Source organism: Gossypium raimondii, chromosome 10 (genome assembly GCF_025698545.1).
Source record: "Gossypium raimondii isolate GPD5lz chromosome 10, ASM2569854v1, whole genome shotgun sequence".
NCBI lineage: Eukaryota > Viridiplantae > Streptophyta > Magnoliopsida > Malvales > Malvaceae > Gossypium > Gossypium raimondii.
Genome location: NC_068574.1, coordinates 16,490,349 through 16,509,806, shown reverse-complemented (window position 1 = coordinate 16,509,806; position 19,458 = coordinate 16,490,349). Strand labels below are relative to the sequence as shown.

The following is a 19,458-nucleotide window of genomic DNA, read 5'->3' as shown; positions in this document are numbered from 1 at the left end:
TCAGCATTCTAAATGCTTTGTTTTCAGGAAAATGTATTTTATATTTAATGAGAAATTTGATAATCCTTTTTTAATTTTATTTTTGGTGAAAATTGATAATCCTGGCAATTTTTAACGTCTCGTTGCATTTTTATTTATGATATACCATATAATATAGGATTTTGAGCAGTAGAGAGTTGAGAAGATAACGAGTTAACTCAGTGCGGGATGACGAATACCGAACCGGGTGCGGGAGCATCATCAACGCAAGGGCTGACAAGGCGGCCGTCGCGGAGCGCTGCAACCACAACGTTCTCAACGGAGGTGTTCGACAATGAGGTCGTACCTTCCTCTCTTAGTTCCATCGCTCCTATCCTCCGCATTGCCAAAGAGATCGAAACTGAACGCCCTCGTGTCGCCTATCTCTGTGCGTCTAATACCTATTTCCTCCTCGTTTCTTTTATTCCTTGTATTTACATGCTCTCAATTTTCTAAACTGAACTGACTCTTTTTTTTTTTTTTTTTGCAAAATAAACAGGCCGTTTCTATGCTTTTGAGAAAGCACACAGGTTAGATCCCAACTCCTCCGGTCGTGGAGTAAGGCAATTCAAGACTGGTTTGCTGCAAAGATTAGAGAGGGTATAAATTTACACGCATTCCTTCCAAATTTCAATCGCATAATTTCCCTTTTGTTTTGACATAAGATAAGATAATATGTAATGCATGTGATTTACTAGGAAAAAAAATATAAAAACTAGAAAATTTGAACGAACATATCGTGTGATAAATCACGTATGAAGTCGAGTATATGCCTTGGCTGTTTGTTTTGCTTATTATTTATTTTGGATGATCTCATTTACTGATTCTGATGAAATATAGATAAATGTCGGATTTAATGAAAGGCAAATCTTAGTTGGAGTTGGGAGTTTACATCATCACTGATTGATTTTGATGTATGTTTGCATGCATGCATCTGTTTTCATCGTGTTCGTACATATGCTTCTTTTACACTGCTTTCCATGTTTTATATTTTATTCCCAGTATATAAAAATTTCTGCTACAATTAATTACAACCTTACAGCTTAAGTTTAAGAAATAAATATTACTAGCATGTGGTGAACAAAGGGTAAATATTTTGGACTCAGGACAATGCATCCAGTCTTGCCTCTCGGGTTAAAAAGACAGATGCTAAGGAAATTGGGAGCTACTATCAGCAATACTATGAACACTATGTTAGAGCATTGGACCAAGGAGACCAGGCAGACAGGTAATTAATAACGCAATAGTTGTCTTAAATGTATGAACTAAACTTGGTCTGCTATGTCAACAAATTTCTTTTTCGGATTTCTTGGCAGAGCTCAACTTGGGAAAGCTTACCAAACAGCCGGTGTGCTTTTTGAAGTGCTCTGTGCCGTTAATAAGACTGAGAAAGTTGAAGAAGTTGCTCCCGAGGTTAGTCCTTCGTGCAGTGATTCCTTCAAGTTTCTTCCGATTATAGTATTGTCAATCTGATAGCATGCAAATGCATTTTCAATGTACTTCCTTGGGCAGATTATGGCAGCGGCCAAAGATGTCCAAGAAAAGAAGGAAATCTACACTCCTTACAACATTCTTCCTTTGGATGCTGCCGGAGCTTCTCAGTCTATTATGCAGCTTGAGGAGGTAATAATACATATTGTCCTCTATCATTCCTCTGATTAAGAGGTAGACCTAAAAGTTAGCCGCTGAGTTCATAATTAGCATCATATAATAAAGATATGCAAACCTTAAATTATGAAGAAATTGGCATAAAATTCAGAACATTTAAAACATAATAAAAGAATAGTTACATTGCTTTGTTATAAAAGTGTCTACTACAATTATTATTATTATTATTATTATTATTATTATTATTATTATTTGCAATACACGACCATCTAGTATTTTCATTTATAAAACATTCGTATTTTTAATAAATATAATGGTAATATACATGCATAAAATTAAAAAAATTGATACATAAACTTCTTTGAAAGTAGATATTTAATATTAATTTATAGTTCATTTATGTCATTTATGATGACATGTGTATTTGAGTTCCTATTCATATCTAGTGGGAATAATATGAAAAGAACTATGAGCTTGAGCTTTTTCTTTACAAGTTCCATGAATGAATGATCCCTTAGAGCTTTTTCTCAGTGTCATTCCGGCATCTACTTGTTGGTGCATTGTTTTTGGCTGCAGCTAGAAGTCTTAAACTTTACTATAATGCAGGTTAAGGCTTCTGTGGCTGCACTAGGGAATGTTCGTGGATTGAACTGGCCTTCGGGATTCGAGCCACAAAGGCAAAAAACCGGAGACTTGGACCTTTTGGATTGGTTAAGGGCCATGTTTGGGTTCCAGGTATGTTTTGAACAACCCTACTTCCACACGCAAATAAAGGCTTGTTGTTGAATAAAAAATTGAGCTTCTTTCCAATAATCATGAGTTTGACTTACATTGTTCACTGCAGAGGGACAATGTCAGGAACATGAGGGAGCACTTGATTTTGCTGCTTGCCAATAATCATATAAGACTCCACCCCAAGCCTGAACCTCTTAATAAGGTATGCATTAGTATTTGAGATAGCCTGAACCTCTTAAGAGCATGGAAGTGAATATCTGTCTGGCGTGCATTTGTGATAGTCTCATAAGGAATTTCCTTTATTCTAAATGCCTGTATATTGATTAAACTTATTTCTTTTGTGTAGCTTGATGAACGAGCAGTCGATGCTGTTATGAGCAAGCTTTTTAAGAATTACAAAACATGGTGTAAATTTTTAGGACGTAAACATAGTTTAAGGTAAAAAATATTTAACAGCTTATACATCTAATTACTACTGGATATTTCTATACATTACCGTGTGCTAATTTGTTCCGAGTTATTTATGTATAGGCTGCCTCAAGGCTCTCAAGAAATACAACAAAGGAAGATACTATATATGGGATTATATCTTCTCATCTGGGGTGAAGCAGCTAATGTTCGATACATGCCAGAATGTCTATGTTACATTTTTCATAATGTGAGTATTCTTCGAATATCTAAATGCTACCCTTCTGCTTTTCTTCACTTAATGTTTCTTTGAATTATATCCCACGATTTTCTCAGATGGCATATGAACTCCATGGCCTGTTGGCTGGAAATGTTAGCATAGTGACGGGGGAAAATATCAAGCCTTCTTACGGTGGAGATGATGAGGCGTTCTTGCGGAAGGTTATAACACCCATTTACTGTGTCGTTGCAAAGGTATGCTTGATAACAAATTTACCAATTGTTGATCTTAGACTTTAGACATTGTATTCTAGATAGATACAAATAAGGGAGTTCAAATATTGCAGGAAGCCGAAAAGAACAAAAATGGAACGGCTTCTCATGCAGACTGGTGTAATTATGATGATCTGAACGAGTATTTCTGGTAAGTACGGTTTTAATATAAAATTTTAATTGGTTTCTGGGTGTTTCTTCTTCTTTTCTTTTTTTTTTTTTTTTTTTGTAGTTGTAATTAAGTTATGCTGTATCTTTTTCAGGTCTGCTGATTGCTTCTCTCTTGGATGGCCTATGCGTGATGATGGTGACTTTTTCAAATCAACCCATGACACGGTATTCCTTAGTCTTTGTCATCACTTTTCTTGAATAAGCTAGTGCCTCTATACTTAATTGCAACTAATATGCCAGGGAAAGAAGAGTGGTGCAAGAAAATGTGGAAGCACGGGCAAATCAAATTTTGTAGAGATTAGAACATTTTGGCACCTCTTTCGAAGTTTTGATCGACTATGGACTTTTTATATTCTAGGTTTGCAGGTATTAAAATGTGACCTTTCGCTCTTCGTTTTGGTGGCCTGTACATATTCATATTCCAATATTTTGTGTGCAGGTATTGATCATTATTGCATGGAGTGGAGCTCCGATAACAGAAATCTTTAAAAAGGATTTATTGTATGATATATCCAGTATTTTCATCACAGCAGCCATTCTGCGTTTAGTTCAGAGTATGGTTTTCTTACTTGCTTTCTGCCTTTGGCTTCTTAACAGTCAATAGAATGTATTTGGTGTTATTATATAAACTAAAAAACATGGAATCATGAAAGTATTATAAGTACTATGTTTTAACAAAGTTTCTAATTATTTTAAAACCTTGGCGTACTTGTTTCAGGTATTTTGGACCTTTCTCTCAACTTCCCTGGATATCATAGGTGGAAGTTCACTGACGTATTGAGAAACGTTCTGAAGATAATAGTCAGTATTGCTTGGGTCATCGTTCTTCCTCTCTTCTACGTGCGTGAATTCTCCTTTGTCCCTCAGAACGTCAAGGATATGCTATCGTTTCTTAATCAAGTAAAGGGGATTAATCCTCTATATATCATGGCTGTGGGGCTATACTTGCTTCCAAATCTACTGGCAGCTTTTCTGTTCATTTTTCCAATGTTCCGGCGTTGGATTGAAAACTCAGATTGGCACATTATTAGGTTACTGTTATGGTGGTCGCAGGTACTGAATATGTTCCATTTCCATATTCACTGTTACATTCGTATATCATATGAGAAGCAAGACATAAGAGTCCACTAGAATTATCATGAAGCTATACCATCATCAACTGGTTTGTGTCATCTCTTGACTGACTTTCCCTGTGTGCAGCCGCGAGTTTATGTTGGGAGGGGAATGCATGAAAGTCAGTTTGCGCTTATAAAGTAAGTATGAAAATAAATACATACGCCTGCCCTATGCCATCTCCAGTTATGCATTCCATTTTTCAGCTGGTTGACGTTTGATCATCCTCTTTCAGGTATACTCTCTTTTGGGTATTACTTTTGTGTGGCAAGTTTGCATTCAGCTACTTTGTCCAGGTGATCTTGGTTGCAATTCAAAATAGACAGTTCAGTCATTGAGTTCTGTTTTAACCCCTTACGCACTTTTCCTCCAGATAAAACCATTGGTGCAGCCGACAAAAGACATAATGAGCATTCGTCGTGTTAGATATGCATGGCATGAAATTTTCCCTAATGGTACTTGTTTCTTTTCTTCCTCTATTTGTTACAAGAAAGTTTTATGTTTTCCGCTTTATTTAATGGCTATATTGTCATTACAGCTCAAAACAACTTAGGAGCTATTGTGTCACTTTGGGCACCGGTTGTATTGGTGCGTTACCATTTAGTTCCTTTTCTGTTCTTTTGATCAACTTATTATACCATATCTGCTGAACATGCCATATAATTTTTTTACTATCTTGCAGGTTTATTTTATGGACACTCAGATTTGGTATTCTATTTTCTCAACCATATCCGGTGGTTTCAGTGGTGCTTTTGATCGCCTTGGAGAGGTAATCCTTTTGGGATTCTTTTTATTTTAATTTTGTACATTTTCTTTATTTCTTACACTCTTCTTTTCATCAGATAAGAACTTTGGGCATGCTAAGATCACGGTTCCAGTCCTTGCCTGGTGCATTTAATGCATGCTTGGTGCCTACTGAAAAATCGCGGCGTAGAGGATTCTCTTTATCAAAGCGATTTGCTGAGGTTAACCTCTTGCCTAAATCATTATATTGTTGTAGAGTTATGCAGGTGATCAGAATAACATATACTCTAATGATTGTAAATCATATTCATGCACAGGTAACTGCAAACAAAAGAAGTGAAGCTGCAAAATTCGCTCAGTTATGGAATGAAGTCATTTGTAGCTTTCGTGAAGAAGACCTAATTAGTAACAGGTAAGGTTTCCTTTCATTCATGTTTTACTCGTTTAATGTTTATGTTTTACTCTGCATGGCATGCAGTTAAACTTAAACTGGGTATTTCTTTAAAACAGGGAGATGGACCTTTTACTAGTTCCTTATACATCGGATCCTAGCTTGAAAATGGTTCAGTGGCCACCGTTTTTGCTGGCAAGCAAGGTTTGAAAAGTCCCTCAGACTCCTATTTGATTTAGTTGCTTCAGTTTATGTTGATTCGATCTGTCTTCTTCTACAGATCCCAATAGCATTGGATATGGCAGTTCAATTCCGCTCCAAGGACGCGGACCTTTGGAAGCGCATCTGTGCTGATGAATACATGAAATGTGCTGTGATTGAATGCTATGAGTCTTTCAAAATTGTCCTAAAAACTTTGGTGGTTGGAGAGAACGAGAAAAGGTTGGTATTTGTTGTTGATATTTGTTTAAGCGTTTTTAGCCTGAATGCTAGTATTTCTGATTGTACATACTTATAATGTAACAGGACCATTAGAATTATCATCAAAGAAATCGAGAATAACATCTCGAAGGATACTCTTCTTGCAAATTTCAGAATGGCTCCTTTACCTGTTCTTTGCAAGAAATTTGTGGAGCTTGTTGGGATCTTGGTCAGTTTGATATAAAAAACAATCAATATAATTATCTCTTCATGTTGCTTTTTATACATTTGTAGTTGATACTTTTATTTTCATTGTATTGCAGAAAGATGGTGATCCCTCCAAAAAGGATGCTGTGGTTTTCTTGCTGCAAGATATGTTAGAAGTAGTTACCCGTGATATGATGGTGAATGAGATACGGTTAGTGAACTCTGTTTTCCACTATATGGAAGAAAATGTTCTACATCGGCTGCCTTTTTCTACAAAAGCTTAATTCCCTTTTTTCTTGTCATATTGTACAGCGAATTAGTAGAGCTAGGACACAGTAACAAGGAATCGGGAAGGCAACTTTTTGCTGGTACTGATGAAAAACCTGCTATAGCGTTCCCTCCTGAGCTAACTGCTCATTGGGTAGAACAGGTACATCATAAAGTTACCTGTATTAGTCGAAGCACAAATGATAGTTCAAAGAACATATATTTAATTGGAATCTTTTACATCTTCTAACAACATGGTCCCATCTTCTAGATACGACGCCTTCATATCCTTCTCACAGTCAAAGAATCTGGCACTGATATACCATCAAATCTTGAGGCGCGTCGAAGGATTTCATTCTTTGCAAACTCATTGTTTATGGATATGCCACGTGCTCCTCGAGTTCGTAACATGCTTTCATTCAGGTATGTAGTCATTGAATATATGTTCTGGTTGCATGCCATATGAATTGCAATTCTGAAACGTGATTGTATACTTCTGTGTCTTAGCCTTTTTTTTCTCAATAATTGAATTCACCTTCTTGCCGTTGTCAGTGTCCTGACTCCGTACTATAGTGAAGAGACTGTTTATTCCAAAAGTGAACTTGAGATGGAAAACGAGGATGGTGTATCTATCATTTTCTATCTGCAGAAAATATTTCCAGGTTTGTAATATTGTAAAGTTCAATACTATGATCTCTTGAGGTTCTTTTTTTCTTTATATAACTTCAACTCCATTGCTGTCATTGGCTTTGTTTAGATGAGTGGAACAACTTTATTGAGAGACTCAATTGTAAGGAGAATGAAATTTGGGAAAATGATGAAAAAATCTTGCAGCTTCGTCACTGGGTCTCCTTTAGAGGACAAACTCTGTGCAGGACAGGTACTCGACGCTTTAGTTTCTCCCTTTAATATTCAGGAACTATTTTCTTCCTTGACTAATTTATTGTTGGAACTGCAGTTAGAGGGATGATGTATTACAGACGAGCTTTGAAAGTTCAGGCTTTCCTTGACATGGCTGATGAAAAAGGTACGCGCATCATATTTCTGAGCAAAGTGTTTGTGGAGTTACATATGATGTCTGAGCTTTGAACTATTCTCTTGTTGGCTGAGCAGAAATATTAGAAGGATACAAAGCGATCTTAACACCATCAGATGAAGATAAGAAAAGCCAGAGATCCCTATATGCTCAGTTGGAGGCAGTGGCTGACTTGAAATTTACTTATGTTGCTACCTGTCAAAACTATGGAAATCAAAAAAGGAATGGAGACCGTCGTGCAACTGACATCCTTAATTTGATGGTTAAGTGAGTACCTTGGCTGATAATATGTCTTTACGTCCTTTTTTTTTTTTCTGACATCTTGACCTCTCCCTTTCTAACTCCTTTTTTGTTATACAGTAATCCCTCTCTTCGTGTGGCATACATTGACGAAGTTGAAGAAAGGGATGGTGGAAAAGCTCAGAAAGTTTACTATTCTGTACTGGTTAAAGGTGTTGATAATCTTGACCAGGTAGTGGTCCTTATAAACTGAAAAATTAGAGCAACCTGTGTCAGTATGGTGCTGACTACTTCTTTTATCTTCTTTGAAGGAAATCTATCGAATAAAGTTGCCTGGAAATGCGAAGTTAGGAGAAGGAAAACCTGAAAATCAGAATCATGCTTTAGTTTTCACTCGGGGAGAAGCTCTTCAAACCATTGATATGAATCAGGTAAGGCCATATATAAAGTTGTTTAATCATTCAAGTAGTACCCATTTTTTAAGTAGATCCAATGACATTTCGTGGCAATATTTTCCAGGACAATTACTTGGAAGAAGCATTCAAAATGCGTAATCTTTTGGAAGAATTTAATGAGGATCATGGAGTAAGGCCACCTACGATTTTAGGAGTTCGTGAGCACATCTTTACGGGAAGGTCTGAATGAACTTGTTTGTTTATAGCTGTTAATTATTTATCGAATATCTGTCGGTTTTAATTGTATGTTTTGGAATCTCCATGTTGCAGTGTTTCTTCTTTGGCTTGGTTCATGTCAAATCAAGAAACAAGCTTTGTCACCATTGGTCAAAGAGTTCTTGCAAGACCACTCAAGTATGTTTTCCACCTCTTAAACTCTACTTTCTATTCCTTTAACAGTATCAACTATTAAATTTTTTCAAGCCATATCGATTAGACAATACTTTATTATAAACGAATGGCAGTATATATAAGAGGTAATACTTGTATCTGAGTTAGCACATAAATATCAGCCATATTGAGTTTCTTGCACATTTAATGCTAGTGATGTCAATGTTGGTTCCAGTATATGATGATATTTATTGTTGGGTTTTAGGGTTCGTTTCCATTATGGTCATCCAGATGTGTTCGATAGAATCTTCCACATAACCCGAGGAGGCATCAGCAAGGGTTCTCGTGGCATCAACTTGAGCGAGGACATCTTTGCTGGTAATGATCTTAAAGCAGTTAAACTACTGTGTCTTCAATGAATTTATATTTATATATAAATATCTTTTTTCCTCTCTAATATTTATTGTACTTTTAACAGGTTTTAACTCAACCCTGAGACGAGGGAACATTACTCATCATGAATATATTCAGGTTGGGAAAGGTAGGGATGTTGGGTTAAACCAAATCTCACTTTTTGAAGCGAAAGTGGCTTGTGGTAACGGGGAGCAGACACTCAGCAGAGACATCTACAGATTAGGCCATCGTTTTGACTTTTTCCGCATGTTGTCCTGCTACTTTACCACCGTTGGATTTTATTTCAGCTCAATGGTAATTCTTTATCCTTGCAAGTTTCAACTCATGATTAATCTAATTAAATAACAGGATAGTAGATTTCTAGTCATTTGAATCTTCATAACTTTGTAAATATGCCAACCCATGGAGAGTCCCAACAATGAGAGATTAAGATCAATTAGAAAGTTAGTAATGGGGAGTTTGTTGTTTATTTTGAATCTTTTATGTTGAGCTAATGTGAATCCCTCCTCGTTATTGTGCAGTTGGTTGTCTTTACAGTCTACTTTTTCCTGTATGGAAGACTTTATTTGTCATTGAGTGGTTTAGAGGAGGCAATACTGAAGTATGCTTCAGCTAGGGGAAATAATTCTCTAAGGGCAGCCATGGCTTCACAGTCTATAGTTCAGTTAGGTATCTTAACAGTACTACCCATGGTCATGGAGATTGGATTGGAGAGAGGATTTAGAACTGCATTAGGTGACATCATAATCATGCAGCTTCAGTTGGCATCCGTGTTCTTCACTTTCTCCCTTGGAACAAGAGTCCATTACTTTGGGCGCACTATTTTGCATGGTGGGGCTAAATACAGAGCAACAGGTCGTGGTTTTGTGGTGCGGCATGAGAAATTCGCAGAGAACTACCGCTTGTACTCAAGGAGCCACTTTGTAAAAGGGCTGGAGCTAATGGTATTGCTTATATGTTACAGGCTGTATGGTTCTGCAGCAGATGATGGTATCTCTTACGCACTCCTCTCATTTTCAATGTGGTTCTTAGTTTTATCCTGGCTGTTTGCTCCTTTCCTTCTGAATCCATCGGGATTTGAATGGCAAAAGATAGTAGAAGATTGGGAAGACTGGTCAAAGTGGATAAGTTGCAGAGGTGGTATTGGAGTTCCCTCCGTTAAGAGCTGGGAATCTTGGTGGGAGGAAGAACAGGAGCACCTGCGCCACACTGGATTTATAGGACGTCTCTTTGAGATTATACTTTCAATACGCTTCTTCATTTACCAGTATGGAATTGTGTATCATCTAAACATGACCACCAGTAGCAGACAAGGTATTCGGCTGAGCATTGTGGTGAGTATTAGTATCAGTTTCTAATGAAAAGCCATTTTCAAATGTTCGGTCTTCTTTTGATTAATCTTTGCAAATAACAAGAATATGTTCATAATGTTGCTTTTTGTTCTTGGTTTTAGGTTTATGGTCTTTCCTGGCTGGTCATTGGTGCGGTGTTGATTATTTTGAAGGTGAGACTCAAACCCTGTCCATATAATATATAAAAACTGAGAATCATCTCTTGGTTGGCTTGGCTCTAAAAGAAACCGATACCCACTTGTTTAAATTTGCAGATAGTGTCGATGGGGAGAATGAAGTTCAGTGCGGATTTCCAGCTGATGTTCAGACTTCTTAAGCTACTACTGTTTATTGGGTGTATTGTCACCATTGCAATGTTGTTTTATTTCCTTAATCTCACAGTTGGAGATATCTTTCAGAGCATACTGGCCTTTATGCCGACAGGGTGGGCTCTTCTGCAGGTACATGTCATGGCCTTAATTATTTGTCAATGGATTATTGATGATTGGGTTTAATTTATTTGTGTTGAAATGATTATTGGTCAGATATCACAAGCATGCCGAACACTGGTGAAGGGAATAGGAATGTGGGGGTCAGTGAAGGCACTAGCAAGAGGGTATGAATACATGATGGGTGTGTTACTGTTTGCACCAATAGCTATATTGGCATGGTTCCCCTTCGTCTCAGAATTCCAGACCAGGCTGCTATTCAACCAAGCTTTCAGCCGAGGCCTCCAAATCCAACGTATTCTGGCTGGCAGCAAGAAGCAAGCCTAAATAAATTGAAAAAAGAATAAAAACGGAACCACGTATGTAGCAGATGCCACTAGGGGTGTAGGAATGGGAGGAAATAATTTAGTGGTTTCTAATTTTGTAGGGGGGGGGGGGGGGAAGAAGGCATGTTAAATCAATTAATGGAACGAGTGAATGGTATTTATTTGTTATTATTATTCTCTTACGCACCGCGTGTGGTATTTTGATGTAGCAGCTGTTTAGTTAATAAATTTCAATGCTTTTTTAAAAGCAATTGCGTCATTCAATGCTAGTAGCTCTTTAAATATTCCTTCTTCACATATATATTGTTTAAAATATATTAAAGATGTTCACCGTCCAGGATGTTCACAGTTAAAGGTGTGATTGAGTTTAAGTTGTGTATTTTAATGTAACAGTTGTGTTTGTTGTTCAGGCAACAATACAAATTTAAATCTATGTGATTTCATCTCTCAATCCCAATATTGTATAAAAAATTATTATATATATAAATATTTGATAAGTGTTAAAAATAGCATGTTTTAACATCATTCTTAATGTGTTTTTGGATGATTATCCAATTCTAATTGTGAATTTTATACTCCTAATCATTTAAATTCATATTTTAATTCTTAATAAAACACTTGGGAGCAAAATGAGCAAAAAATGTGTAAAAATCGGAGCGTCAGAGCAAGCAACAGGAGCCATACGAGCTGAACCATTCCACACGACCAGACCACATGGGTGTGTGGTAACTCATGTCAATTTCACATAATTATGCACCAAACTGCGGAAAATCACGATTTTTAAGTTTTCCAGGCATTTTAAGACATATATATGACAAAAATTAGAAGGTTGGAGTGAGTTGTCATAAAAAAGTCAAGAAAGCAACTCGGAAAACACCATTGAAGTCTACTCTGAAGCAGATTTCTGTCAAGATTGAAGATTCCCAATTAATTTCTTAAGAAGTTATCATATTCTTTATTTCTTTCGATTATACTGTGTCTTGAATATTTTTATTTTCAAGCATGAACTAATTTTCTAAGTACCTAGGGGAGATGAACCCTTTAATGGATTATGTTGTTTGAATTTTATTTTAAGTAATAAATATTTAGTTTCTTATTCTCAATTATGTGTGGTTAATTCTTGGTTTAATATTTCTAAATAATCGATCCATGTTTGATGTGCTTAAATCGGTGGTTGAATAGACCATGTTTAAGAGTAGATCTTGCGTAATTGAGTGAAATCGCATGCAATCCTAGAAATAGAACGACACAAATCTACCGGATTAGAGTTAAATCCAATAAGGGAATCTACAACACGAGTTAATGCGATAATAGAGATTTTAATTAGAAAAAAAATTCAATTAATCGACTTAGAGTCAGTTGCTCTTATGCTCGAAAGAGATATTAGTATGATTTAGGGATTTCTATGGATTAACTGCTAAGTAAAGAAAATGTGTAATTTAGATTGATAGTGACAGTTGAAATCAAGGTAAATCTTTCATGGGTTTTGTTTTGCTTCTTGGTTATTAATCGATTATTTTTCTAATTTATTATTTATCGTGTTTATTAGTTAGTTAATTTGGTTAATTTTAATGTTAATCAATCACTCGAATTATTCGATTAAATAATAGAAATACGGTAATTACTAGTACTTTTAGTCTTCGTGGGAACAATATCTTTGCTTATCGTAGCTATACTATTAATTGATAGGTGCACTTGCCTTTTAGTTAGTTTCACGACGCATCAAGTTTTTGACGTTGTTGCCGAGGACTAAAATATTAGGAAAATTTTATTTCTATTAATTTAGCCATTTTTATTTTTATTTTTATTTTAATATTTTTGTTTTTAATTTAATTGTTACAATTTAATTGTTATTTTGTTTGATTCCTACCAGTTCCCTTGGTTTATGACTAGAGGCAACACGTTCGAACCATTAGTTTTTTTATAGTGAGATTGAAAAGGTTGCTCGTAGAAATTGGAGAAAAGTTAGAGAAGTGAGGAAATGTCAACAGATTTTAATAGACAAACAAAAGCAAAAGGACATTATTGTAGAGATGGATAATAATCATGTTAATCTGTAACCTCTTGCACGACCTACTTTTCGGACTATGTATGACTATGCTAAGCCCACTCTGATTGGGGCTAAATCGAGTATTGTTAGATCGACTATTTTTGCAAACAATTTTGAGATTAAGCCGAACACAATTCAAATGATGCAGCAATATGTTCAGTTTGATGGGTTGCAAGATAAAGATTTAAATCTTCATTTAGCTAACTTTCTAGATATCTACGACACATTTAAGATTAATGGTGTTACTAATAATGTCATACGCTTACGATTCTTCCCATTCCCCTTGAGGAACAAGGCAAAACAGTTGTTGAATTCACTTCCACAAGGTTCCATCACGACTTGGCTCAGATGATTGAAAAGTTTTTGTTGAAATATTTTCTACAGGTTAAAATAGTTAAGTTGAGGAATGACATCTCTTCTTTTGTTCAATTTGACATTGAGACGCTTTACGACACATGGGAGAGATTTAAGGGTCTGTTGAAAAGGTGCCTTCATCATGGACTACCTTTGTGGCTCCAAGTTCAAACTTTTTACAATGGTTTGAACCCTTGACTAGACATATGATTGATGCAACAATTGACAGTACATTGAATAACAAAACACATGAGGCAACCCAATAGTTTATTGATGAGATGGCACTGAATAATTATCAGTGGCAAGTTACAGGAGTAAAACCTACCAAGGTAGCCAGAGTTTTTGATATTGATGCAGTCTCTATGTTGGCGAGTTAAGTTGAAGCTCTTGGTAAGAAAATTGATGGTTTGAGTTTGGCTAGGCAACTAAATCCGATAATGCAATGTGATGCGACTAGAGCGGGGATGATTAATCCGAAATGTTTACCCTTCAAGTCTAACATGGAGCATGAGTAAGTCGACTTTATGACTAATAATTTTAAACCTCAAAATAACCCCTATAGCAATAATTATAATCCAAGATAGAGGAATCATCCAAATTTTTCTTGGGGTGGTCAAGGAAATCAAAGGTCACAACACCCTTCGAGTTTTTAGCAACCTTATCAACAAGAAGAGAAATTGAACCTTGAGAATATGTTAGCTAAATTTATTTTGGTGTCTAAAACTAGATTTCACAAACTAAGACAACTAATACATGATGAGGAAATCGTTTTTCAAATACATGATGTCATGCGAGTTTCTAGTGAGCAAGATGATTCATGTTATTTTATTTATTCTATTGATCATGCAATTCAAGATTTATTGCAAGAAATTGTTCATAGGGATATGTTGGAACTATGTATTGTTCAAGGTGAGGAGGTCGATGGAGATAATTATGTGACAAGCGAATTGAGAACTAATCTAAATGCTAATGAGTCTTCACTGAGAAAGAAAGAGTTTGAGACCATTGAGGTAAGTAAAGAACTAAAGTTGAAGCCCTCAATTGAGGAACCTCCCAAACTAGAGCTGAAGCAATTACTGAATCATTTGGAGTATGTATTCCTTAGAAACAATTCTACATTGCCAGTTATTACTACTTCAAACTTAAAGTCGCATGAGAAAGATGAGTTATTGCAAGTGCTGAAGGAACACAAAAGAGCTATAGCTTGGAAGATTTCTGATATTAGAGGGATCAGTCCCTCTTTTGCACCCACAATATCTTAATAAAAGACGAGTATAAGTCATGTGTGCAAGCTCAAGGAGGTTAAATCCTAACATGAAGGAAGTTGTAAAGGCTGAGGTAATTAAACTTCTAGATGCTGGAGTTAATTACCCTATATTTGACAGTACTTGAGTGAGTCCTGTGCAGATTTTTCCTAAAAAATGAGGCATGACTGTTGTGGCTAATGAGAAAAATGATTTGATTCTAACAAGAATATTCACTGGGTGGAGAGTTTACATTGACTACAGGAAGCTGAATGATGCTACAAGGAAAGACCATTTTCCTCTACCATTCGTGGATCAAATGTTGGAGAGGTTGTCTGGTCACATGTACTATTGCTTTCTAGATGGACTTTCAGGCTATTTTCAAATTTCGATAACTCCCAAAGATCAAGAAAAGATGACATTTACATGTCCATATGGTACATTTGCTTACTAAAGAATTCCTTTTGGATTATGTAATGTCTCTGCTACTTTTCAGCGATGCATGTTAGCCATCTTTGACGAATTCGTGGAAGACATTATGGAAGTATTTATGGACGACTTCTCAGTATTTGATAATTCTTTCCATATATGCCTTAAAATTTTGAAACGAGCTTTAATGAGATGTGAGGAAATGAACCTTTTGCTTAATTGGGAAAAGTGTCACTTTATGATTTAAGAAGGGATTGTGATGGTCACTAAACTAACTATAATTACGACAAAGGCAAGCACACTTGTCGAACAATAGTATAGCTATGGTGAGTAGGGAATATTATATCCACGAGGACTAAAAGTACTAGTAATTACTATTTTTCTATTATTTAGCCGATAAATTGGGATGATTGTTCTAAACTAAATTTACTAATCTAAATTCACTAAGAACACGACATAGAATGAATTAGGAAAATATTTAAAGATAACCAAAGAGAAAGACAATACCCAGGAAAGAATCCACCTAGACTTCACTTATTATTCCGAATCTGAATTAAATAATTTATTCACTTGTGTCTTGATCCATAGAAATCCCTAAATTATGTTAATATCTCTTTTGAAAGTAAGAACAACTGACTTTAGGTTGATTAATCGAAATCTCTTTCTAATTAAAACCCCTATTATCGCATTAACTCGATCTATGGATTCCCCTATTAGATTTGACTCTAATCCAATAGATTTATGTCATCCTATTTCTAGGATTGCATGCAACTCCACTCAACTATGCTAGATCTACTATTAAACAGTGACTTTTGCTCTACTGAAATAAGAACATTAAACATGAATTAATATCCCTAAAATATTAAAGCACGAAATAAGTACTAAAATATTAAAGCACGAAATAAGTATACATAATTGAGAACAAGAATCAAGTATTTATCATGTAATTCAGAAATCAAATAATAAGATTCATCATAGGTTTCATCTTCCCTAGGTATCTAGGGAATTTAGTTCATAATTTGAAAAGAAAACATCTCGAAGTCAGAAAAACTACAAGACATAAAGAAATTCAAATAAACTTTGAAAGAAGTTAAAAGGACATCTTCAATCTTGAAGAAGGTCCGCTTCTGAGTTGGCTTTAATGGTGTTCTTCGAGTAATTTCTTCAATCTTCTTTGCGTGCTCCCTTAGATCTTCTTCTAATTGATATTTATAGACTTTAGAATGCTCAGAAAGCCTAAAAATTAAGTTTTTCCGTGTGTTTGGGAAGCAGGGTGTGAAATCGACACGGGATGGCACATAGGCGTGTGGCCAGCCCGTGAGGAAATGCTCAGGCCGTGTGGTTTCTAAAAATAGCTTTTTTTGTTCAATTTTGGCTTGTTTTTTGCTCATTTCGCTCTCCTATGCTCACCTAAGTATAGAAACATGACTTTAAAGGATTAGGAGCATCAAATTCACTAATTTACATCATTAACCATCCAAAAAAATGTATTAAGAATGAGATTAAAGTATGTTGCTTTTACTGTTTATCAAATATCCCCACACTTAAGCGTTTGCTTGTCCTCAAGCAAAATTCTTAGCTCACAATTAAAATTAATCTTTCTCAACTCATAATTCTCATCAATGATGTTTTGTCATAATTCACAAATAATCATACATTGATAATTCAACTAAAATAGCACTAAATATTCAAACAATCCAAGTCGAACATTTTTAAAGTATAAAAACATAGTTATTTCCCATTATCTAAGTAATTACCTTTAATTCAAAATCGAAAAGAATCAACATCCTCACTAAAGATTCACTCAAATCACTCAAATTGTTTAAGGTCCAAATATAAGCACTCAATAGTGAAACATGAAAAGTCATTACCATAGGCTTGCATGAAAATCAAATCTCCACCACAATAAAATGGGATGATACACAAATCAAAAGGTCTTTAAGAGGTTGTAATGGGGCTTAATTTAAGGGTGTGGGTAAAGGCTAAAAAAGTTGGTTAAAATCGAGATCGAATTGATAAATTACCAAACTAGAAAAATAAGCAAATGCTGAATTTAAAACAATTACATCGATCAAAAACTAATCAAGAATAAAAACGAGCTTCTTCTAAAAATATTAATTTAACTGTTCAAGCTCAATTATAGAACTAAATAATAATCAATATTTTTTTTCTTTCGATTTTCTCCTTTTTTTTCTTTTTTTCTTTTACAATAATAACTAATTCAGCAAATCAAATAAAAGAGCATAATTAGAATTAACCAAATCAAATTTCAACAAAAATGGAGTCAATAAGACAAGAAAAAGTTTCAACGAAAAAAATGAGTTATGGGTTAACATTAATGGGTAAATCAAGAAACGGTGTGTTAGGCTCAACGGGATTCACTAAGGGTTAATTATGTAGGTAGGCTTTTTATAGGATAAGTGGGTTAAAACATAAGTGTCCTTATCATCTTAGTAAATCAACTCAAAGGTATGGTCTCGACATGCATACTCGAATCAAGTTCTCAAATAACAAATCAATATTGACACACTCATAACAAATAATAAAAATGAGCAAGAAAAATGTATGCTCCAAATGCTCAAAATCTCACAAAAAATTATGGTTTTTGATGTCAATCTTGCAAATATCAAACTTCAAGGCAATACATCGATTCAGGGAAACAACCTAAATTTTGAGAGTCATCTACCGTGTAACTCACTATCGTGTGGACTATTTTAGGCCGTGTCTCTTTCAATTTTTGGAAAAATTAAGTCCCACGATCCACACGGCCAAGGACATGCCCGTGTGTCCAGGTCGTATGAGTCACATGGCCGTGTTGCCAGGCCGTGTAACTCACTGTCAATTTCCTTAAAATTTTAAAACTAAGTCTTAAGATCCACACGGCCAAGGACACGCCCGTGTGTTCAGGCCGTGTAGGTTAAAAAACACCTTTTATATTTTGAAAATTAATTAATTTTAAAAACATCATGAAATAAAATTAATAAAATTAGCAGTGTTTGCCTCTCGAGAAGCGCTTATTTAAAGTCTAAGCTCGACTTACCTTGTATTCGTACAGTCACGGTGGTTTGCAGAGTCGAAACTCCTCTTTCTCGCTGTTAATTCTATTATGAAAATAAGGTTTGAATCGAGTAATATTTACCTTAAAAGTGCCGAATTCAAAATGAATTACCTCGACTCTACCATATGAGAAAACATCCAGTACCGTAAAAGAAGTTGCTCCATTTGCATTAAGCTCTGAAGTGGCAATTCGAGGATTTGTTTTATCTAGTAGCACATTGTCCCAAACCTTAATTTGAGTTGTTTCATCCATATGCTCATCATGGTGTAGCTTTGGTTCTGCATCGTGTGTTCTAGGTTTCTCCTTGACATGTGTTCGCCATTCGTCTAGTTCATCGATCTGTAGCATTCGTTCTTCATGAGTTGTTCTATTTTTGTTGCATGGACTGGAACATGGCTCCATCACATTCTTCCGAGTGGTTTCCTGCATAGAAGTTTGAGCCACAAGGTTACTCATATTAACAGAATTCGTATAATCATCTCGATCACTAGATGTCTTAACAGAATCACGAGCTTGGAGTGTAATCGTGTCATTACCTACATGAAGTATTAATTCACCTGTACCAACATCAATAATAGTTCTAGCAGTTGCTAAAAAGGGTCGACCTAAAATTAAAGGTACGTCACTATTCTCATCCATGTCTAAAACAACAAAATCAACTGGGAATAGGAATTTATCAATTTTCACAAGTACGTCTTCAATAATACCCCTAGGAAATCTAATGGTTCTATCAACTAATTAAATACTCATCCTAGTTTGTTTGGGTTTCCCAAGACCTAATTGTTTAAATATTTTATAGGGTATGACATTAATACTCGCCCCTAAATCAACCAAAGCATTGTTAACATTTAAAATACCAATTAAATAAGGAATAGTAAAAATCCCTGGATCTTTTAATTTGTTGGGTAGTTTATTTTGCAATATGGCTGAACAAACTGCATTTAGCTCCACGTGCGATGAATCATCTAACTTCCATTTGTTTGCCAAAAGCTCCTTTAAAAATTTAACAGAATTGGGCATCTACGAAAGAGCTTCAAGAAATGGTAAGTTAATATGTAACTTTTTCAAAAGTTTAAGAAATTTACCAAATTGTTCATTTTTGTGGTCTTTCTTTGTCGCGTTGGGATATGGCACACGAGGTTTATACTCCTTTTTAACCAGTTTTTGC

At 35.4% G+C, this 19,458-nt stretch overlaps 1 protein-coding gene and 1 non-coding gene across 2 annotated transcripts; one reads left to right on the top strand and one right to left on the bottom strand.

The window, feature by feature from the left end:
- Nucleotides 1-207: 207 nt before the first annotated feature.
- LOC105778190 (callose synthase 5) lies at nucleotides 208-11,407 on the top strand. Its single transcript, XM_052621698.1, has 42 exons — nucleotides 208-406; nucleotides 518-618; nucleotides 1,125-1,246; nucleotides 1,335-1,431; nucleotides 1,531-1,641; nucleotides 2,233-2,348; nucleotides 2,473-2,563; nucleotides 2,708-2,799; nucleotides 2,893-3,019; nucleotides 3,106-3,243; nucleotides 3,336-3,412; nucleotides 3,525-3,597; nucleotides 3,673-3,798; nucleotides 3,872-3,986; nucleotides 4,151-4,485; nucleotides 4,633-4,685; nucleotides 4,781-4,841; nucleotides 4,919-5,000; nucleotides 5,084-5,133; nucleotides 5,228-5,314; nucleotides 5,388-5,535; nucleotides 5,612-5,660; nucleotides 5,800-5,884; nucleotides 5,961-6,121; nucleotides 6,206-6,329; nucleotides 6,424-6,518; nucleotides 6,620-6,737; nucleotides 6,846-6,997; nucleotides 7,127-7,236; nucleotides 7,332-7,454; nucleotides 7,533-7,601; nucleotides 7,688-7,877; nucleotides 7,971-8,082; nucleotides 8,162-8,281; nucleotides 8,370-8,485; nucleotides 8,576-8,659; nucleotides 8,901-9,013; nucleotides 9,114-9,343; nucleotides 9,571-10,383; nucleotides 10,503-10,553; nucleotides 10,656-10,841; nucleotides 10,926-11,407. The coding sequence occupies exons 1-42, from the start codon at nucleotides 208-210 to the stop codon at nucleotides 11,154-11,156; spliced, it is 5,733 nt and encodes a 1,910-aa protein (XP_052477658.1). The 3' UTR covers nucleotides 11,157-11,407.
- A 2,194-nt stretch (nucleotides 11,408-13,601) lies between these two features.
- Nucleotides 13,602-13,708, bottom strand: LOC128034317 (small nucleolar RNA R71). Its single transcript, XR_008190446.1, has one exon. It is a non-coding gene; the product is annotated as a small nucleolar RNA R71 (small nucleolar RNA).
- Between the last annotated feature and the right edge of the window lie 5,750 nt (nucleotides 13,709-19,458).